This window comes from Aphelocoma coerulescens, chromosome 5 (assembly GCF_041296385.1).
Source record: "Aphelocoma coerulescens isolate FSJ_1873_10779 chromosome 5, UR_Acoe_1.0, whole genome shotgun sequence".
NCBI lineage: Eukaryota > Metazoa > Chordata > Aves > Passeriformes > Corvidae > Aphelocoma > Aphelocoma coerulescens.
The window spans coordinates 51,673,384-51,693,710 of record NC_091019.1 but is presented as its reverse complement, the minus strand read 5'-3'; the positions used below and the strand labels follow the sequence as shown (position 1 = coordinate 51,693,710).

At 38.8% G+C, this 20,327-nt stretch overlaps 2 protein-coding genes across 4 annotated transcripts in view; both read left to right on the top strand.

Moving 5' to 3' along the window:
* The first annotated feature begins 160 nt into the window (after positions 1-160).
* ATXN3 (ataxin 3) lies at positions 161-17,337 on the top strand. Of its 3 annotated transcripts, none has more exons than XM_069018111.1 (11): positions 161-220; positions 3,730-3,894; positions 4,406-4,450; positions 5,729-5,814; positions 6,198-6,264; positions 8,648-8,735; positions 8,985-9,117; positions 10,136-10,311; positions 10,741-10,864; positions 11,630-11,721; positions 12,348-17,337. In XM_069018111.1, the coding sequence occupies exons 1-11, from the start codon at positions 197-199 to the stop codon at positions 12,440-12,442; spliced, it is 1,095 nt and encodes a 364-aa protein (XP_068874212.1). In that variant the 5' UTR covers positions 161-196; the 3' UTR covers positions 12,443-17,337. The 3 variants fall into 3 exon arrangements, with proteins under 3 accessions (XP_068874212.1, XP_068874214.1, XP_068874213.1); XM_069018112.1 differs by lacking the exon at positions 161-220 and adding an exon at positions 244-711; XM_069018113.1 differs by lacking the exon at positions 10,741-10,864 and having other exon boundaries at positions 12,348-12,447.
* Positions 17,338-17,436: 99 nt separating this feature from the next.
* TRIP11 (thyroid hormone receptor interactor 11) overlaps positions 17,437-20,327 on the top strand; it is a 31,079-nt gene continuing 28,188 nt past the window's right edge. The window contains exon 1 of the mRNA XM_069018108.1: positions 17,437-19,941. Coding sequence (XP_068874209.1) covers positions 19,803-19,941 — 139 coding nt within the window. The 5' untranslated portion in view covers positions 17,437-19,802. The remainder of the gene's footprint in view (positions 19,942-20,327) is intronic.

Here is a 20,327-nt window from a genome sequence, read left to right as displayed (position 1 = left end):
CGTGTCGCTCCCTGCGGGCACGGCCGCCGCCGCGCGGGGGCGCTCGCGGCCAGCGGCGGCTCAGCGCGCCGGCCTCCTCACCAGCAGGGGGCGCCAGCGCGGCAGCGGGGCCTGCCCTGAGCCGCCGGGGGGCGACGGGCGCTGCGATTGGCCGGGCGGGTCACGTGGGGCGGGGGCTGCGGCCGCCACAGTAAACATGGAGTCGATCTTCCACGAGCGGGTGAGTGAGGGAGCGAGTGAGGGCTGGCCGGGTCCCGCCGCCCGCCCTGCTGCTCGCTCGCCTTGGGTACAGCGCTGTCGGTTGTGGCCGTCCGGGCCGCCGAGACGGGGGAGGCGTGCGAGCTTTCTCTGAGGAGCTGCTAGGGCGGTGGCTGGGCCTCCCGTCCCCGCGCTGACCGTGGGGCAGCCCCCGGGGTGCGCTCGGGCTGTGTCGAACCGGGCCGCGCGGCCCCTCCCGGGCATCCGTCCAGCCTGGGGCAGCGGCTCGGCCTCTGCCTCGAGGGAGAGCCAGGGCCCTCGCGCGACGGTGCCGGTGCTTATGGCCCGTCCCAGCTGGATTGTGCCAGCCTTGCAGGAAAAGGGGAGTCAGGGCTGAGCCTCGGTGTCCGCTTCGGCTTGGGGACTGTGTTCTGGGGACTGCAGAAAGAGATTCCACGTGTGGGGAGGTGTAGGCTGCAGCTACTTACGCTTTTTAAGAGAGAGCACGCATAGGTGAGAAATGAGTTTGAGGATAAGCAGCGGCAGGCAGGGCTGTCCCTGTGCTCTCAGACCCATCTCTTCTCCGAGCCTGGCTTGGTTGAGGTCGTGTAATGAGTAGGGAGTGGGAGACCTGCCAAAGAAATCTCAGTTCATAAACTATGCTTCTCTGTGCCGAACAGTATTTCCTGGTTTGGAGGACAAATGCTTCTGTGAACTGCTGTGATTTATCTAGGTTCCCAAATATGACATACTTCTGTTTCAATGTTGTTGAAATTATAATTGGCTTTTTTTCTTGTACTTTGCCAACGTCTCTTCAACTTTATTGTGTTAATCTTAACACTAGTTCTGTTACTTTGTTTTGATGTGTGGGATTGGTTTCCTTAAGAAATCAAGCAAGATAGCTGTGTACTGTCCTTAAAAAAAAAATTTTAAATTGTTCTAAAATCCATAAAATCTGGGGAGTGTTCTTTCTGAGTAGGTTTGGGTTACAAAATTTGGCAAGTGTTGTGGTGTTAAGTAGCTGCTGTTCAGAGGGTGAGTGTTGGATTTCAGTCATGATGGCCTCTGCTTTAGTGACCTTCAGTCTAGGTTTGAATATAGTTTAACAAAATGTACTCTTTTTGTACATGGCCTAGCCTATTGCAGTATGAAATAACGTCTTTATTACTAAGTTGCTTTCTAGTTTAATAACAAAACTGCTGAAATTGAAGTGACAAAGCATAATACATTCAGAGATACAAGGTGATGGTAATTTGTAGTTGCTACGCATTCTGGGGAAGGGGGGAGTTGACAGTCTCTCATGTGAAATATACGTGCTCCCTGGTGAGTTAGTTACACAGTTAAAAAGTTGCACCTGAATGTATTTTAAGTTGGAGGACCAAATATTTTTATTCTGTTATTATTTTAAGGAAAATCTAACTGAATCTCTGTCTTTTGTCTTAAGGAGTATTTTTCCCCCCATCAAGTGCTGTCAAAATATTTTGAAGTGCTGCATGTTCCTGTGTCTGCACACCCCAGTTGTTTTGATAAAAAGACATGAGAAACATGGTATTTATAAAGAAAATTTAATAAAACCGAGCAATGTAGCATTTTTAGAGAGAAATGACAGTTGCAGAAAGTAGGATTTAAGGATGGATGGGGCTTCAGGAGTCCCCATCTTAGAAGTTTGTCCTTTCCTTGATAAGATACAGATGATTGAAAACACTGAAAGCAGGGCAGCAGTTTATGTCAGGAGAGGTTTTAATGAGGGGATTTCAGGTTATGGAAAAGAAGCAATATTCTCTACAGAAAACAATGGAAGTTCACGTCAGTTAAAAACTGTAGGATCTGTTTTCTGCATTTGGCACTTAATGTGTATAGCTTTTACATATGAAAATTAAGGTTTATTAATTTCAGATAATACTGTACAGATACAGAAAGGTCCTTTTCGTGAAATTAAGATTTAACCTTGTAATACAACTAATTTTCAGAAGTATTTTAGTATCTCTCTGTTTCTAAACTGATTTCATATAATTCTGATGGGGAAACTTGTGATTGTTGAGCAGGTTCTTCTGTTACAGTTTTGTCATATGACCAGCAGTAAGGATGTGGTCCCAGAGGGACAGAAGCTGGTGACTAGTCTTGAGTTTCTTGTTGCAGGAAGGGCGTGAGCTGGAGGAGGTTTCTGGATTCCATTGAAGCCTGGCTGTACAGCCAGTGGAGCTTTAATAACTCTTTGCTCAGCTGAGTGATGAAACCATAGGAACATTCTGGAGTAAAGGGAACTTTGGAGGTTTCTGCTGTGGGGAGATCATGGGAGAGTTCTACATATGATTTGTATGATGCTTTTATGGAATTTTAAAGAATATTCCTCAAAGGCATACTCTTGTATTCTTAGTTTCTGTGGGTCTGGTACAAGGGAGGGGTGTTCTGTATTGTTCTTGAGGGGTTTTGTTTTAAATGAAGAGCATGTATAGTAGAGTTCTTAGTGTAAATAAAAATGAAGACTGATTAAAACAAAAGAGAAAAGCAAGATTTTAAAATTGATGTTGCTTGTCTTGCACCTGGAGTTATTTGTTTAAAAAGGATTGCTTTTCATGGGAAACTGCTTTGGTTGGTTTATGTTGTGAGGTTTATTTAATGAGGCGGTATTTTATCTCTCATATGAAAATTACGGAGCCTGACATGCATTCATTCAGATTAGAGATTTTTTAAATTTGCACTATGAAATCATGACTGATGTTGTTATTTAGCTCTTTTAAAATTTGTGCTGGTGTTCTAAAAATGTTACACTATACTTCTATTATCTGTAGTACGCTGGACATGTAACAAATTATCTGAAATGGTTTTTATTTAAATGGTCTATCAATAAAAAAATATTTTCATTGTTTAATATGCTGAATTTAATTACTTTTTTCTTGTTTCCCCATCATTGTTTTCAAGATTTTCAAACTAGTGGTATGAGCTTATTTTATCTACTTCCTATATGTAAATTTCATGTGGAAAAGGAGCTTTACTGCTCCTTCAGCTGCTAATCGCTCTCCCAGCAATAAGGTGGAGAGCAGATTGTCAATAGCCACATCCAGAATGGAAGAAAAGTTAAAAAATAATGAGAGTGTCTGTTACAGAACATGCTTGTTGCTAGGAAGTAGATATCTAAACTCCTTGATTTTCATGTATTGATGATTTGAAGAGGATACAATCCATTGTTCTGATGGTTTCAGAATCTCTGTGTGATTTTTTGGGTCACTGGCAATTTTTATGGTGTTTTCAAAAACACTTTTTACATGAAATTTATTTCCTTTGAGGAAATAAAGTAGTATGCATGGTAGGTTTTTTCCCTTCAAGTGGATGGGAGGGTTGTATTCTATAGCTTGCAGTGTAATGCATTGAAAGAATATATGGTATTCTGCATGAGTGGGGAGGGCAAGAAATTTGCCAGAATGAAATGGCTGAGTCATTTTACAGAGTTTACATTAACCTGATTTTCTTCTTTTTTTCCCCCTTTTTTTTTTTTTCTTATCATTGATATTTTTTCTCTTCCACAATTAGCAAGAGGGCTCACTGTGTGCTCAACATTGTCTGAATAATTTGCTACAAGGGGAATACTTTAGTCCTGTTGAGTTATCCTCTATTGCACAGCAGTTGGATGAGGAAGAAAGGATGAGAATGGCAGAGGGAGGAGTATCTAGTGAAGAATACCGAACATTTTTACAGGTAAAATCATCTTCATTTGAGGTTGCTTGATATTTGCCTGAAATGTAATATTGTCTGGCACAGACCTGCTAGTCTTGTGTAGCTAGACAAGGTTAATTTTCTAGTGCTAAAGCTTTTTAGATTTATAGGCCTTTTCATTCATGCATCTTGGATGTGTCATTTTCAAGTGTTACTAGTACAGCTTTACAATACTTCTACAAAAAGCTACATTACCTTCATCTTACAAGTAGGAAGGTCAGGCATGATCAGGAGGATCAGTATCAGTAAGCCAGTGTCAGACAGGAACAGAAATTCCCATGTCTGTCTGCCCTTTAAGCACTGAACATCTCTAAAGGTTTGAGTTTTAAATTAACATGCCTATTTTGGGCATTGTAATCAGCCTTACAGACAAGGACATAAGTTGTTGCTTTAAGAATCTGCAGTTACATTTATTTTCAAAATTCAATTATTTTTGACCTTTTATCCTTACACCATTTTTCCCTTTTCTCCCTCCCAACCTCACATCAAGCAGCAGCCTTCTGTAAATATGGATGATAGTGGATTCTTCTCAATTCAAGTAAGCACAGCTCTCCTCTGACACCATTTCCTATTTATGCAATATATGTTCTCCTCTATAATTTAAATGGCATTGAGCTTTTTCATCTAGTTACCAGTTTATGGGCTTAATGGGATTAAGTGCTGGACTTCCAAGTGTTCAGTGTTTTCCATTAAGAGCAGTGACTTGCAGTTCTTCAGTTCATGGGCCGTCAAACACATAGGAGAAGCATGGATTCCAGAACTGTGAAATGACATCTGCTGGCAATAAGCTTGACTTCTAAGCTGTTCCTTATGGGCACTTCAGGTGTAGACCTTGGCTCCTACAGACTGCAGTTTAAAAAGCAGAATTCAGATTGCTTTCTCAAATTAGAGACTGGAAAGCCCTTGGCAATGCTTTCAGGGTTATCACAGTCATCTGCAGATTTTTCCTTGGGTTTTTTGATTTTGTTTTTTTTTAGGGCTGTAGGGGTAAAGTAATTAATAATAAATACTTAAACCAAAACAACAACAAAAAAAGCTTTGAACACCAAATTGGGGCTTGTGTCTAGATTAGAGCTCTAGGCATCTTTGGCTGTCTCCCCAGATTTCAGTGGTGCTTGTCGATGCTCCAGACTTCTTCAAGAGCCTCTCTTCCTTACGGCAGACTGGGCTGTTTTTCTATTTAGTGAGAAACCATTAACAGTTTGGCTTTCTTTCTATCACTGATTGGGCTGCTTCAGTAGCTGAAAAAATGCTTCTTTGTTCTACTTCTTTGTCCTGTCATTGCTTTGCCATTTGCTGCACAGTTGGCATGCTGAAAGGAAGTTGAATTGTTAACTTAAAAATTCTTGCAGTGTTATTTTGTGTAGCTTTAAACAGTTTTAGTAAAAGAGTTGGTGCTCAGATCAAGAAACCGATCCTGTGACAATCCAGTGGTACAAAATTTCCAATAGTTACTGTGAAGAGTGATTGAGATTGTATGGGGTGGAGGGAAAGTAGGGGCAGAGCAGTGCATTGCAAGTAGAGGTGACAATTTAGGAAGTGTCTGTGGAAGGTGAAATTACAGCTTTGTTTGGGTAACAAGGCTGAGTTAAATCTTAGTTTTGTTACTTCTCCTTAGGGAAGATGAGAGTGTTATGTTGTATGTAGATTCATGACAGCTGCATTTTGAGTAATGTGATTCCTAGATTTCCTGGCAATGTTTTGAAATCTAAGTTTTATGAAAACAGTATAATTGTTTAGTGTAGCTAAGATGGTTGCATTGCTTGAATTTAGATTTGAACTAGTTTGACTCACGAAAAGTGTTATTTTTTGACAGGTTATAAGCAATGCCTTGAAAGTGTGGGGTTTAGAACTAATCCTCTTCAACAGCCCAGAATATCAGAGACTTGGGATCGATCCTATGTAAGACTTTTAATCTATGATTTAAATAATCTTTCTTTAAAATTGCTGTTTCAAGCTGTGCTGCATTTTAATGTTTGTATTATCCCCTGACTTACATTTTTTGTTTTGTTTTGGGGGTGCATGAGAACATCTGTCCTCTTTGCCTTCACGATATTTTAGTATCTGTGGCATCACAGGTATATGGAAATTTCAGTGATATTGACAACTTCCTAAATATTATAAAAGCGGTATGAGTATTCGGTAATGTAACATAAATGGTTGTATTACTGAAACTTTATTATTATATAAGTTTGAATTAGTGATAACAACATCTTAAACATTATTATGTACTCTGATTTTAGAGTATTTAATTTTATTTATACCTTTTGTTTTTCTTTTTACAGAAATGAAAAATCATTTATTTGTAATTATAAGGAACACTGGTTTACAGTTCGAAAGTTAGGAAAACAGGTGACACTGTCTTTTTTTATTTTAAAATTTACTTCAGAAATGGGTGTGGAAAAGTGGTTGCAAGTAGATTGTGCTTCCCTTTTGCAAGCTTTTGCTGCAGTTTGGTTTAATAGTATCCCATATTTTTTAAAAAAGTAAATGTTTGTTTTATTACAAAAATGCCAGGCAGGTCATTGTAAATGTTAGCCTGGGGAAAGATGGTAGTATCAATTCCCTTGTGAATCTGTCCTGTAGGGAGCTGCAGCTCTGGTAGAGTCTTAGGTGACTTCTTAGACTACTTTCTTTTTTTTTCTGCATGAAGTACTGAAGAAAAAGTGTTTGGGGGGTGGGAGGGAGTAGGGAATCCTGAACAAGGATTGGGATCCCTACAGAATGCAAACTTATTTTAATACAATAAGTTACTGACATGGTAAAATAATTTTGTTTGTTTAAATAGGCAGTATATATAAGGAAAAGTTCAAAGTTTTGATGGATAATAATGGATACTCAGAAGACTATCCATTAGAATGAGGTTTGGAAAAGTAGAATCACAACTTTGTAGTATTATATAAAACTTTGAAACAATTGTATTCTGAGCAGGAAATAGTAATTAAAGGTAAGGGATGGCCATATTAGTATGTGGTACATATGTACCAACTCAGTTCATATCCATGTCCCTTACAGCACCAATGCAGTGTTTTATTTCAGTAGCCAGTCATTGCTCTGGATCATACTTCATAAGCTTTTATACAACATGAGCTGATTTGGTGTTTGGTTTTTTTCAGGGCTTTTTTTCATAGAAAACATTCATGGAAAACAGCTTTTAGATTCTGTAATAGTGGGACAGGGGTCTCTTTGCCCATTTGGTTTATTTTTGTAAGTTCTGGCTACTTATGTTGTCATCCAGATTTAAAAAAATAAAGAAAAATCACCCATGAAGGAGAAAACTAAACTCCATTGTTCTGCTTTAGTTTAAAAGTAGGGGTAATGTTTACAGGCAATTTTTGTTTATTTGATATCAAAAAGGCTGGATGTTTTTTTAAAATTATGGAAGTGCTCCTTATTATACAACGCAACTGTGTTGGTTGGAATTTTATGAGAGAGCATTCTAACCCAAAGCATTCTAAGTTGGAGGGGAGATGTCTTTTGTCTTTTTGTATGTGTGGCCTGTAACCACGTGAAGACAATACTAGTTTCTGTTATCTAGAGGGTAATAAGAAGATTTGACAAAATAGGTGGACTTAGATTTATTTGACCTGCTTCTCTTCTGTTACAGTTAAAGCAAAATTAGTTTCACAAAGCTTTCTCCTCCATAATGCCTTTTAAAAGTTGCCATAGTCTGTCCATCGTATTTTTTACAGAACTTTTTATTTCCGTGTTTTTCTACACTGTTGGTCTTCTTACCCATTCCTAGTAGCAAAGAGTGTTTTTGGCAAATTAAGTGGTTGCATGACAGGGTGGTAGATAGTAATTTATATTATTGTATGGGCCTGGCTGCAAGTGTATGGGTGCATATATGGAGGTTTGAGTAGATTAGTGCATTTCTGTGAGGACGGAGACAGAATTGTCCTTCTTCTATCTCAAATGGTGCTTCCTGGTTAAAAATGGATAATATTGAATGAGTAGGTCTAAAAAAAGTTCTTCAGTTTCATTGATATATATGGGGGTTTAAGGGTGGAATATTTTGTTTCACATTGAATGTATTTTCTCTCTAGAAGTTTTATGTAAGTATAATACTGTTTCTCTCTTAGAAGTATTATAAATTACTAGTTGTGGTCTTTGGGGAACTAGAAATGAGTTGTGTATGTTTATATGAAGTGTCCCCTCTTGTAATATAGTGCTGTACTCTCAGTGTATTAAATTTGAGTAAATTTTTCTTCATTTTTAAGTTTAAAAATTATCTGAGAGAAGGGTAAACACTAGTTTTCAGCTTCACCTGCTATTAAAGGTGGAATGTTCAATGAAAATGTTTAATGGAAGTAATGTCTATTTCCTGTATCTATTAATTTCTTAACACACAACATTAACTGATGATGGGTTTCTTGCTTCATTAGTTTCAGGTTTAAAACTAGGATTAAGTAGAATTTTAGAATGTTGTCTGAAATAAATCAAAATACAATGGTTAAGGATTATCTATTTTAATGTGTTTCCCTGGTACCAGTATTCAGTAATGGGAGAGAGCATGTGGTAATTTCCACACTTCAGATGTCCTGTTAGAGTATTTGAAGGGTAACCTTTAGCAGTATAGGTATTATGCTTCAAAAAACTTTTATTTGGTAATTTATTTTAATAGATTTATTTGGATATTCCATAATAGAAAATTACCACAATGTACAGGAATGGATTACCAAGTAATCTTCATGCTAATTTGTTCTCTCAACCTTTTTTTTTTTCTTAATTACAGTGGTTTAACTTGAACTCTCTCTTGATGGGTCCAGAGCTAATATCAGATACATATCTTGCACTTTTCTTGGCTCAATTACAACAGGAAGGTAATAGTAACTTGCAGATGTTAAATCTCATTAATTAAAAGTAGGTAATAACCATTATTTCTTAGAACTTACGTATTCAGTTAACTACCCTTAGTTTTATGATTGAAATAGTGAAATAACCCAACTCCTTATAATGAAAGGTGGAGTCTTGCATCTTAAGTTGCACATGATTGTATTCCATATAGTGTGCATTTTAGAGTATTTATATCTGCACTTTAATGCTGTAGACTTATGATTTCTTTTTCTCAGGTTATTCCATATTTGTAGTAAAAGGTGACCTGCCAGACTGTGAGGCTGATCAGCTACTGCAGATGATTCGGGTACAGCAGATGCAGCGACCAAAACTGATTGGAGAAGAGGCAGCACAGTCAAGAGATCAGAGGTAAGGTAAATAAAGATTTTATTTTGATAATGTTCAGTATGATTGATTTGCAGTTTGGAAGTAATAAGAAGTACATTTAGTTCAACAGTTGCACACAGTAAAAGCAAGCTGATTGGCAACAAATGGTATATTTTTAAGTGGGTAAAAGCTGCCTTGATAAGGATTCCAGTCTTTCCATTGAGTCTAATGTGCATAAGCATATTATACTGCAGATTTTTGACTTGGGGAGGAAAATGGGTTAGCATATCTTATAAACACTGTTAATAGTAATTATTCTATAATTCAGACTGGTTTGTGCATTCCGTCATAAGTAGAAAAGAATGAGAAACTGATCTCTGATTTCCACATGATATAAATCATTCAGCCTTCCCTTTTGGGATAATTTTGCTGTAACATTGTGGTGCTGCTCATTTTTGGTACATTCTGCTAATACAAAATATCATTGTAAACATAGAAAGTACTACTTCTGCAATGATTTCATTGAAGTTGCATAGTGAACAAATTGCATACTGATAAAAAGGCTTAAGGCTTCTCAGAGGAATTCAGTCTTTTTCGCCTTTGTAAAGTTAAACTGATGTTGTAAATCGGTGGAATGATTGGCAGTAACATAGAAAGTGTGTACAGTTTACATGGGTTGCTTTAGTGTGGTCTTCCAGGCCTCCTGAGAAGGAGACCATATGCACTATTTTCTGCTGGTATAACTGTTTCAATAGCAGTAGGTTTGAATAACATGTATCATGGCTTCTTGTGGGCTTACAATTTTTGACGATTTACTATCGAACAGCTTCTTGTCAACATGTGTGTTGTTTTAGAGTGCAGTATGTGGCAAATATGTGTTAAGGTTGCACTGCAGTTTTCATTTTTCAGGAAAATACTTGTTTATATAACAGACAGGAGAAATATTTTTTCCAAACTTAAACCTAGAGTTAAATCAGCAGAACATACTCATTTTAAACCTCATGATAAAACCTAATGTGATTTCTGTCTGAATTTTGCAATGAATGTATGGATTTCACAGGCTACCCAGAAGTGATGTGGACCAAGGAATAGAAGTTAACCATCCCTTTGATGGAACAGGCATGTTAGACGAAGATGAAGAGAATTTTCAGAGAGCCCTAGCTCTAAGTAGGCAGGAAATTGATATGGAGGATGAAGAAGCTGATCTTCGCAGAGCCATTCAGCTCAGCATGCAAGGTGCAGTGCTCATCTAAATTTCTTACAGTTGCTTGTGTTGCTTATGCTTTAAGCAGCTACTGGAATCAGTTTGTCAGGCACTCTTTCCAGCATGCGTCAAGCTCTCTGGAAAGACTGGTTTTAGGCATGGAAGGACAATCCAGGATTGCCTGTAGCCCTCTCCCTTCTGCCTTTTGAAAAGTTGTAACTTACATGTTGGCATTGATTATTAGGAAAGAAGAACAAATTGGCAAAGGGTGGCAGGAGGAAAGGGAAACAGTTCTAAGGTGAGAAGAAAAGAGAGTATCAAGCAAAGTTACTCTAGGTGCTTAGCTCTCCAACAAGTCTCTTTCTTCTTCTCCTCAAGTTTGAAGACATTTTTTAAGCTATATTTAATTTACTCACTTCATTTTACTATAATTAGTAGGATATGGCATGTTCTGGTTTTAGGTAGCCGTCGAAGTGAGCTCTCAGGCTCATTACCACAGAATGTTCCTCAGTCGTCGCACAGCAGTCAGACAGACTCCCTTTCCTCAGAAGAACTGCGAAGGAGAAGACAAGCATATTTTGAAAAGTAAAGTAGCTGATAGAAAACTGCATGTGGAAGTACATGTTGTATTTTTCAGTGCTTTTTGGGGTGTGAATGGGTTTCTTACTAAGGTCCAGCACACCTTTTCTGTCTTAACATGACTTCCTAACAGTACCTGAATTTTACTATTCTCAGGTGGTTCCTACAAAGAAACCTGTAGTAAGAGGGTATCTGTTAATAATGCAGTAGTCTTGCTGCTACTGGAAGTCTTGTGAGGAAAGAAAACAAAACATACATTATAGAAGTATTTTAAATGAAATCCTGTAAATTTCTGCAATTACCTTCCCAACAAAAAGTATTATTTCTCTAAGACTTTGCTTCTGGTAGTGATGCTTCTCATGTGCATCACACAAAAGCATTGTACGTATTTTATGTTGCTGTTCTGATGTACCTTCTGAATACATAGTTGGGTTATTGTAGTTTTTCCTTCTCTCGGTCTTACAGTAATGGAGGAAATAAAGACCAGGAAGAAATGGTATGGATGGGAGGAGTTAGACTTGGCATGATAGGATAAGAATGCAGAGCTTCCAAATCCTGGGAAAATAGTCATGTGGCTTGGAGTATAATACTGGGAAGATAGGTGTCTGAAGGTTAGCAGGGTGAAATGATGAGAGATTTTGGGCACAGGGGTGTTACTGTACCAAACAGCTTCTACTTCTGACTCTTGGCCTTCCTTACAATGAAATGAACTCGATTCAGGTCTCATACTGATGTTAATCTTATTCTCTTACAAATTTATAACACTTTCAGACAGCAACAACAGCTACAGCGGCAAGATCAGACCCCAAACCTACAGGATAAGGCAGCTCTCCAGTGCTCAAGCACTCCAGAAGCTGGCCCAGGTATTGTTTTTTAAACTTCCATCCAACACTGAAATGTGTCCTTTTTATCTTTGTATTGTTTCTTAATTTTCCTTGTCTGCCTACTTTGTCACTTCAGCAGCCATTCTGACTGCATATCACAGCTGTTACTGTACTGGCAATGAAAGAAAGGATCACTTTCCTGAAAAGCCTGTTTCCCTTTGAGTGGTAATATTCTGTTTCAAAGTGAAGAGCACTGCTATCAGACCACTTGAGTTCTAGCTTTGCTTTTTGTTGTTTTGTCTTGAGCATTACAAATTGGAATCTTTGATGGTATTTGTGCCAACTATATGTTTTCTAAATTACTTTTAAAGTTGTATGACAACTTGGAGTAATATCTGACAAAATTGTTGGAACCAGTTTTTAGAAGAACATGTGTAGACCTTACCAGTGTTAGGTATTGATGATCCAAAATTGGTGTGTATGGTTGCAAACTGACTTTTGCCAGTAAAAAACTATTTGCAAAATGTTCAGTGATTATAATAACAAAGCCAATTTTGTGGGTGGGGTGGGAAAAGGGGGGTGTGGACAAAAGGAACAACAAAAGCATTTAACTGAAATTAAGAACTGTGAATTTATTACAGCTTGTATGCATTTATTGTCTTTAGGAGGTGATATGAGCGAAGAAGACATGCTTCAAGCAGCCATGAATATGTCTCTGGAGTCTGTTAGAAACCACTTGAATTCAGAAGAGGAGAAATAACATCATTATTCCCCTCGTATTGTCAAAATGCTAAGTCTCCATTAAAATTCTACTGTGTGAATGTTGCACAAACAGGGTTCATTTCAGAGTTCTGGAAGCAGGGATGAAAGGGGGGCTGCTGGAGGTCAGTTTAGAGAGGATCTGCAAATACAAAAAAGATTGCACTAATTTAGAGAACTGTAGCACTCCTACTACAAAACATCTGCTCACAAGAGTAGTGTTGTTAAAATTACTAGAACTGTTCACACAAACAAAATTACACAAGGGTAGCAGCTGTAACTTGCATTTAAAAAGCAAGTTTAAATTATTTTGAAGATTTCTACAGAAGATACAAATGGTGCTGAAAACAGCATCAACTGATTTTCTTCAGTACTAATGGAAAAACAGATGCGAGTAGTAAGTTATGCTCATAAATTCTTTTTAATAGATCACTATAAAATGGGGAGAGTAATTAAGTTCCATTCATCTTAAATAATTTATCTTGTGATTGTTTATTATTAATGACTTAATATCAACTTTTTGATCCTGCTGTCCACTTTTGAAATGATCCGTTCTGCAGGAGAAACAAGAATCCCTAAATTTAATGCTTTTCAATTCAAGACAAAATTTTCAGTGTGTTGTTGATTATAATGTTATTCCTGAGTCTTTCAGTGATTTCTGACTTTTTAACAGTTTTTGATTTTACTTTCAATTCCAATTGTAAAATTTTAGGTTTATGTTTAACATACTGTCTTTTAGCAGATAACTTGCCTTATTTGGCTTGGGGTTTTTTGTTGTTCTTGTTTGTTTTTAATTATTGTATTCTTATGTTCTTTCTCGTTAAGCCACTGTCTTTTTACTACAAAAGCAGCATATACTCAATTGGGTTGAACAAGTTTTCTTTTCTACCTCTTGCAGAGTCTTTTCCTCTTCAAGCTCAACCCTTCATTCTGGCCTTTCAGTATGAAAGAGCTGTAACGGAGTCTAGGAGAAAGTAGGAGAGGATTTAGGTGCCATAAAGTCAGTGCCACACACATGCAGTGCATTCCTGCAGTCTGAAATGACCCCTGTGCAAGTAGCTCTTCTAAGAATGAATATTTATGCCTGTGTGGATGTTCTTTCTGAAATGCTTTCTATGAGTGTCTGTCAGAATGTTGCAGTTTTTTCAGGAATGGCCTTTATTCACGCACCTTACAATTTTTTATCATGCTGTTTCTGATCCTGAGAAAAATTGGGAAGTGCAAAGTATGTGAGAGAGCTTATGCTATGGGTTGTAAGACATTTGCTTTGATACCCAGGATGAATGTGTAACAGGGTGACCAAACCTGACTTTGAACTTCAGTGCAACAGAAGAGAGATGTTTCATTTTCCTAAATGGTGCTTGAAATACAAATTCTGTTTACATATAAATTATATGGAAATATGTTGTAGATAGAGTATATAAGCTGTAGTCCAGTTAAAGCATTAACAGTTAGCACAGGCATTCTAAGAATCTTTCAAAAATAACCCCAAATTTCTTTATCAAAATACTTTGAAGTTACATCTTTGCACAACAGTAACATTTAATTAAAATTAGTAGGAAATTAATGGTAGTTAGATGGAAATACACATTCAGCATCAAGTAGTACTGTACATGAAAGGGCTCTTACCTCTCAGTAAAGATTTGTTTACAGCAATGGTTTCCTGATAGCTTAGGATATTATTATATCATACATAATTGGGCTAAATTTTGGTTTTCTTATCTGTGTGCTGGATTTTCACCAATGTCACCAGAACCACTGGTATGTGTTACACAATATGGATTATGACATGAGACAGCACTACTTTTTAAAAACTGCTTTTTGTCTTTTTAAAATAATACTGTCATGCACATTATAATTATTTGTAATGTGTTAAATTAATATAGCTGAAAAATGACTTTAAAAGTCCATCTGTGTGTATGCCATTTTGAAATGCTATACTTTTCAGGATGTGATTTTCTGCTTTCAGTTTGAAATTTCTATGAAACTGAAATGAAGAAAGGTGTCTAAAGCACTGAATTTTTTTTTTCTCATCTGTCAATTAACCACAGCTTAATTTTCCTTTGTTGGTTGTGCCATAGACTAATTCTGAAATAAGACTCATTTTTATAAATAGGTGTAGACTGGCAATCTGATGCCAGTACTTGGAACTCAGACCTTTTATCCTCTATTATAAAAATATAATAAAAATGTATTATTTCTATAGCTCTAGCAGCCCTATATAAAAATAAAAACCAAACTCAGCCCCTTAAATCTCATTGACTAACCCAGGCCAGCTGCATGATTTTATAATCACTAAAACATGCAGGCTTGCTGTTGAACTTTCATGTCACATCAAAAGTCACTTACCATTAACCCAGCCAAGTCCACCACTAAATGTAATGTTCCTAAGCACCACAGCTACACCTCTTTTAAATAGCTCCAGGGAGGGGACTCAACCACTTGCCTGGGCAGCCTGTTCCAATGGTTGACAACCCTTTCAGTGAAGAAATACTTCCTGATACCCAACCTGAACCTCCCCTGGTGCAAATTGAGGCCATTTCCTCTCATCTTGTCACTTGTTACCTGGGAGATGAGGCTGACACCCACCTCACTACAACCTCCTTTCAGGACTTGTAGGGAGTGACAGGGTCTATATTTGAACTGTACCTAAGGAAAAGACTAATACTAGTTGCTGACAGTACATATTTTATAACAGAGGTCCCAGGTTGAAAATGTCTGGACCTGCCAAGACACTGTCAATAAAACACTGATGTCATTTTTTGGTGTGCATTCTTTCAGTGATAAACAGTTCTCAATGTGGCTTAACTATGCTTCTAAGGTGTTTACTAATTTAAAGCATCCTCCTGGTGTTATCTACCCTGTCAAGCTGAAGGGTTGGGTTTTTTTCCATGTTACAGCTTTAGGCCAAAGTCCATTGTAAGGGAGCAGGCATTGGTTGTTGTTTTTTTTTTAATTTTTTTTTAATTAAAAAATTATATTTGAGGGAATTTCAGACTTCATCCATTCAATAGATTTTTACTGTTTTCCAGTGAATGGTCCATGTGACATAATTTATGGTTTTCTGCCAGTAGAAATCAATGGAGCAGGGGGAGTGAGTGATACAAGAAATATCTTCCAAAATTACTGCTCTAAGTATAATTCTGCAAACTCCTTTCATGGTCTTACAGTGAAGGCAGGAGGAACAAGAGTTGTAATGCAGTCATGCTTATATGCAATTCTTGTTAGGTGCAGCAAGTACAAATATGAGCTGTTTAAATGCTTACATTTTTCTAGACTTGAAACTAATCTGTTACAATACTGGCTTACTTTAACATTTGGTCTTCCTGTGCCCTTCAACAAACTGCAGCAAATTTAATTGTAATTTTCAGCTAAGGTACTCTTCTTACTTGTCATACTTTATTACTTTGCAGACTACTTGAAAATAACCAGTACAAATTTAAATCTATGATGTGTTTTAATGTTGGACTATTGCTTCTGTTATAAACTTACAGAATGGTAGGGGGTTTAAAATGGCTTCTGCAGGTATCTAGTAGACAAATATCATTTGCAAGCTGCTTTGTCTTTTACAAAACCGACAGGCTTTTAAAGATGAACATGTTACAGTTCTAAAATGTGACATTTTCTAGAATTAATTATTGGTTCAAATAATGATGAAAACATAAAAATGGTGGCCTTTATACTGAAGAATATAGTATAGGGGAATAGGATCAGAGAACTAGAACTCAGACTTACAAAGAATTATTATTTTGCAATTCGTGTTACCAGCACATCACTTTTAAAGGATTGAAATAAGAATCCAAGGAGAAGAAAAATTGATGTGGAAACGTTTTTAAGGGCTTAGATAGAAAATTATGTTGTTTGCTTGGTAAGCCATTACTGTCTTGCATAAAACAAACTTAAGTCCTGGAAAATCTTTTATTCACAAATCATTACAAAAAAGAAGGAAAAGAAGTCTAACAGGTAATATGTACATATCTATTCCATACACACAGAATCATTTGTTCAAGTGAGAATAATACTTAATACATTCAAACTGGCTTGGTCCAAATACTCAATTCTTCAATGTAGAATTAGTAGCTTTGTCTTGTATCCAGGTTTTCATCTTAAAAGCAGGAGCTCTTTTGCAATAAACTTTTCTAATCTTCATACACACATTTTGCCTTATTTTCATTTCAGAGATGGAGGGAACGGTGTAGTATCTAACTTGCCATAGTCACCTCCTTCCCCAGTTACAGTTCTTCAGACAGTTAGTATGTGTGACTTTTCAACTGCTTTTACCAAATCAAAATATTTATACATTATTTTCTTTGTTAAGAAAAATAATTATAACTACACTTTTCTTTTAATCTTCCCCCATCCTCAGTACAGGCACTGTGTGAATTCAGGACGGGACTTTTATAAGAGTTTGAACAAAGGGATGTAATACTTAAATGCCATTGTCCAAAAGCAAAATGAAAAAAAAAAACAAGGTAAAAACCTTGATCTTGTCTTTAAAGCATGTAAGCATTGATAAAGTTTTATTTTTTGCTACATGAAAACCCCTGTGTACAAATCAGGGTAGAGTTAGGATTTTGTAAGGGAATAATTTTTTTCATCTCTTGCCTAATAGTTGTGTATTTTAGAAATCATTTTCAGTAATAGATTTTTTTGTCAAGATTGTTTTCATATCACATCTTTGGCTCTGGATTCCTGTATAATTTTTGTCTATTTTGTGTATATAAAGCATAGAATACTGAAAAGATTTTAAAAGGGAAAGCTGAAATGCTTTGTCATTGTTTTGACTGGAAAATGGCAGCACTGTTCGATATTTTGAAAATGCTCTCCAAATAGGCATGAATATATATGGTTGTATTTGATATCACTTTTTTAAATAAATATGATTATAGCTTCTAATGTTTCTCTTGTAAGTGTTTGCACATGTGCTTTCCCTTATGTGCAGATTGGGCACAGAATCATCAAACATTGAAATCTCATCCCTGGTATCAGTGGGCTTTGCACCAGAGGTGTGTAGACATCAGCAGTGGGGTAGGTTTCCATTGCTGACATTTCATCATCTGATGTCTTTGCATCTGTTGATACTCCAAAAGCTGTGTAAAGACGCTCCTGTTAAGGAAGGAAGTTGGTGCCAATTATAGTTATGTTACATCTTTAAAAATTGTATGCTTTGTAATTTTTAAAGTAAGATACAGTTTCCTCCCTTGCTGCCAGGATACTCACTCTTTTTGTGCATTGCTTTTGTAGCTTAGTCAAAACAGTATACTGGATGATTTGTGTGCCCTTATTAACAGTGGATGAAGTCAGACAGCTAAAAAAATTACTTGCAATGCTAAATAGTCAGTTTCTAGTTTTGCAGGAGTAGTAATTAAAAAGAGTGGGACAAGAAGCCTTCTGTGCTACTTTATTGACTACATGCCTTACTTGGCATTATAAAATTACCTACAATAGAAGACATTTTTTATCATCCCTAAATATTTTAAACATCTGAAGGATGTCCCCGATCTTTGTTGAAAAAATGCTAGGAGAGTTTCCCATAAAGATTATTTAGCCCAACACTAAATGACACATCTTTACTGTCACGAAGACCCATATGGGTTTTGTTAAACCAATGATAAGGGGTCTTTTGTGCATTGTAAACTTTTCATCTCCATTAAACCCAATATTGCAAATTAATAAAACCGATAAAGATTTACCTACATTCCATGCTATGGCACAGCACTAGTACTTCCTACAATTTTGATGCCTCTTTTTTTTTCAGCCAGAAATGAATTTGAACTGGTGTGTGATTGGTTTTATTATGGATAATCATAAGGGTGGCAAGTATGCCATTAAATTAATGTACTAGTAAAATCAGGTATAAACCTGATAGAAGAATGGTTCAGTGAAGAAGAGTGAGAACGATCTTTATTAGAGAACTTTTAACTTCTAACCTCCTGGACCATACACCATACCCAGCCTTAGGGTTGCCTGTGAGTGACAGAGGACTAATACAGTATTGCAGGTCAGCTATGAACCCTTCACCAAGGCTCTGCACGATACTGTTTGGGAAGCAACAAGCAGATTGTTCCCTATCTGGCTGGTTATGTTTGCCAGCTTGTAACTCTAGAGCATGTGTTCTGTGCCTGCTGCATTCTCAGACCTCTAAAAATCTAAGATTTCACCTGTGAAATGCTCTCCTCAGCTTCATTTTGCCGTTGATGTGGTGCTTTAATTATGCATCTTTTTATGTAGTTGTCAATTTGAAACGGGCAGTGAGCCAACTGCCCTGTATTTTATTCCCGGTATGCACATTTTTTTATAGCAGTATCATTCTGACTGATACAAAACTGCTTTTTCTAACAGGGCAGTAACTCCTTGTAGTCCCAAATAGTTTTAAATACCTCGCTTGATCAAAAAGAACTTTGAATTGGACCAGTGTTGGGGTTCTGGCTGGAAATTCAATCAAGAATCACAGAAGAGACCACCGTAGGTCATCTGGTCCAACCTCCCTGCTCAAGCAGGGTGATCCCAGAGCACATTGCACAGAATTCAGATGATTCCTGGATACCTCCAGTGAGGGAGACTGCACAGCCTCTCTGGGCAATCTGTTCCCAGTGTGCAGTCACTGCACAGTAAACAAGTTCTTCCTGATATTCAGGTGGATCTTCCTGTGCAGCAGTTTCTGCCCGTTGCAGGAACGTTGTCCTGTTGCTGGGAGCCACCGAGAAGAGCCTGGATCCAGCCTCTTGGCACCTCTCCTTGAGACGCTGATAGACATCGACTAGGTCCCCTCTCAGTCGCCTCTTCCCTATCCACTCCATTTACATCCAAAGCAGCCGGGGCTTCAGGTCTTGTGTGTTTCGTGAGAACACACTGGAACACAGATGGTGTCTATTCCCGTGCACAGCACACCGTTTTGCTCGCGGCCCAGGTCCCTCCCGCCGGGCGCGTGCCCGTTAATCACACAGCGCTCCACGCCCCCGCGCCGCGCCCGCGGCTCCGCCACAATCCCGGCATCCTCTGCTTCCGCGGACACGCCATGTCCGCCTCCGAGGGGGCGCTCTAGCCCGGACTGCCGCTCTCGATGGTATTTGGGAGGGGTGTCATGGCTGCCGTTGAGGTGGCAGCGGCCGAAGCCGCCGGGAGGAGTCGCTGAGCCGGGACGAGACAAGACAAAACAAGCCGGGAGGAGCAGCTGAGCCGGGAGGATGCGCGCGGCGCTGGCGGAGGAGTTGCCGAGCCCGGTGTGCTGAGTCCGCAGCAGGAGCCGCGACCCGCTGTAACGAGGAGAAGGGAAGCGGAGGCGGCCCCTTGGCCCGCAGGAACCGGCTGCAGGGGCCGCCCGGCGGGGCCGAGTGAGGCCCGGAGCCCTTCGAGCTGCGATGGCGTCGTGGCTGGGCGGGCTGGGCTCGGGGCTGGGCCAGTCCCTGGGGCAAGTGGGCGACAGCCTGTCCTCGCTCACCGGACAGATCTCCAGCTTCACCAAGGACATCCTTCTGGAAGGAGCGGAGGAAGTGGGCGGTAAGGGGCTCGGGACGGGCCTGGTTCCGCGAGGGAGCTCTTCCTCCGGCCGCCGGTCCCCTCCGGACCGACAGCGGCGGGGCCTGCACTGCCCGCGCCGGCCGGGAGGGAGCTGATCCCGGCTTAGTGCTTTTCTCGAATGCTGCTGGCTTTGCTGCCTTTGTTTTTATTCCGCTCTTGTGATCTCAGGATCTGAAGAATACACAAATTTATTCCCAGGCTCTAATAGCAGACGTGAACCTGTTTTAGGCTTATTATTCAGAAGTTTCTGAATTGCGTGAAGTGTTATGTTGCTCCGGAATGACAGCACTCAAACAACACTCTTTCTCCTTTCTGTTTGCTTAGTTTATCTAAACCCTCAATTAATTAGCTGCTTTTACACTGGT

Coding starts and splice junctions, on each gene's coding strand:
- ATXN3 (XM_069018111.1), top strand. CDS start 197: ATGGAGTCGATCTTCCACGAGCGG. Junction 4,451..5,728: donor GTGGATTCTTCTCAATTCAA/GTAAGCACAGCT, acceptor ATTTTTTGACAG/GTTATAAGCAATGCCTTGAA. Junction 8,736..8,984: donor GGCTCAATTACAACAGGAAG/GTAATAGTAACT, acceptor TCTTTTTCTCAG/GTTATTCCATATTTGTAGTA.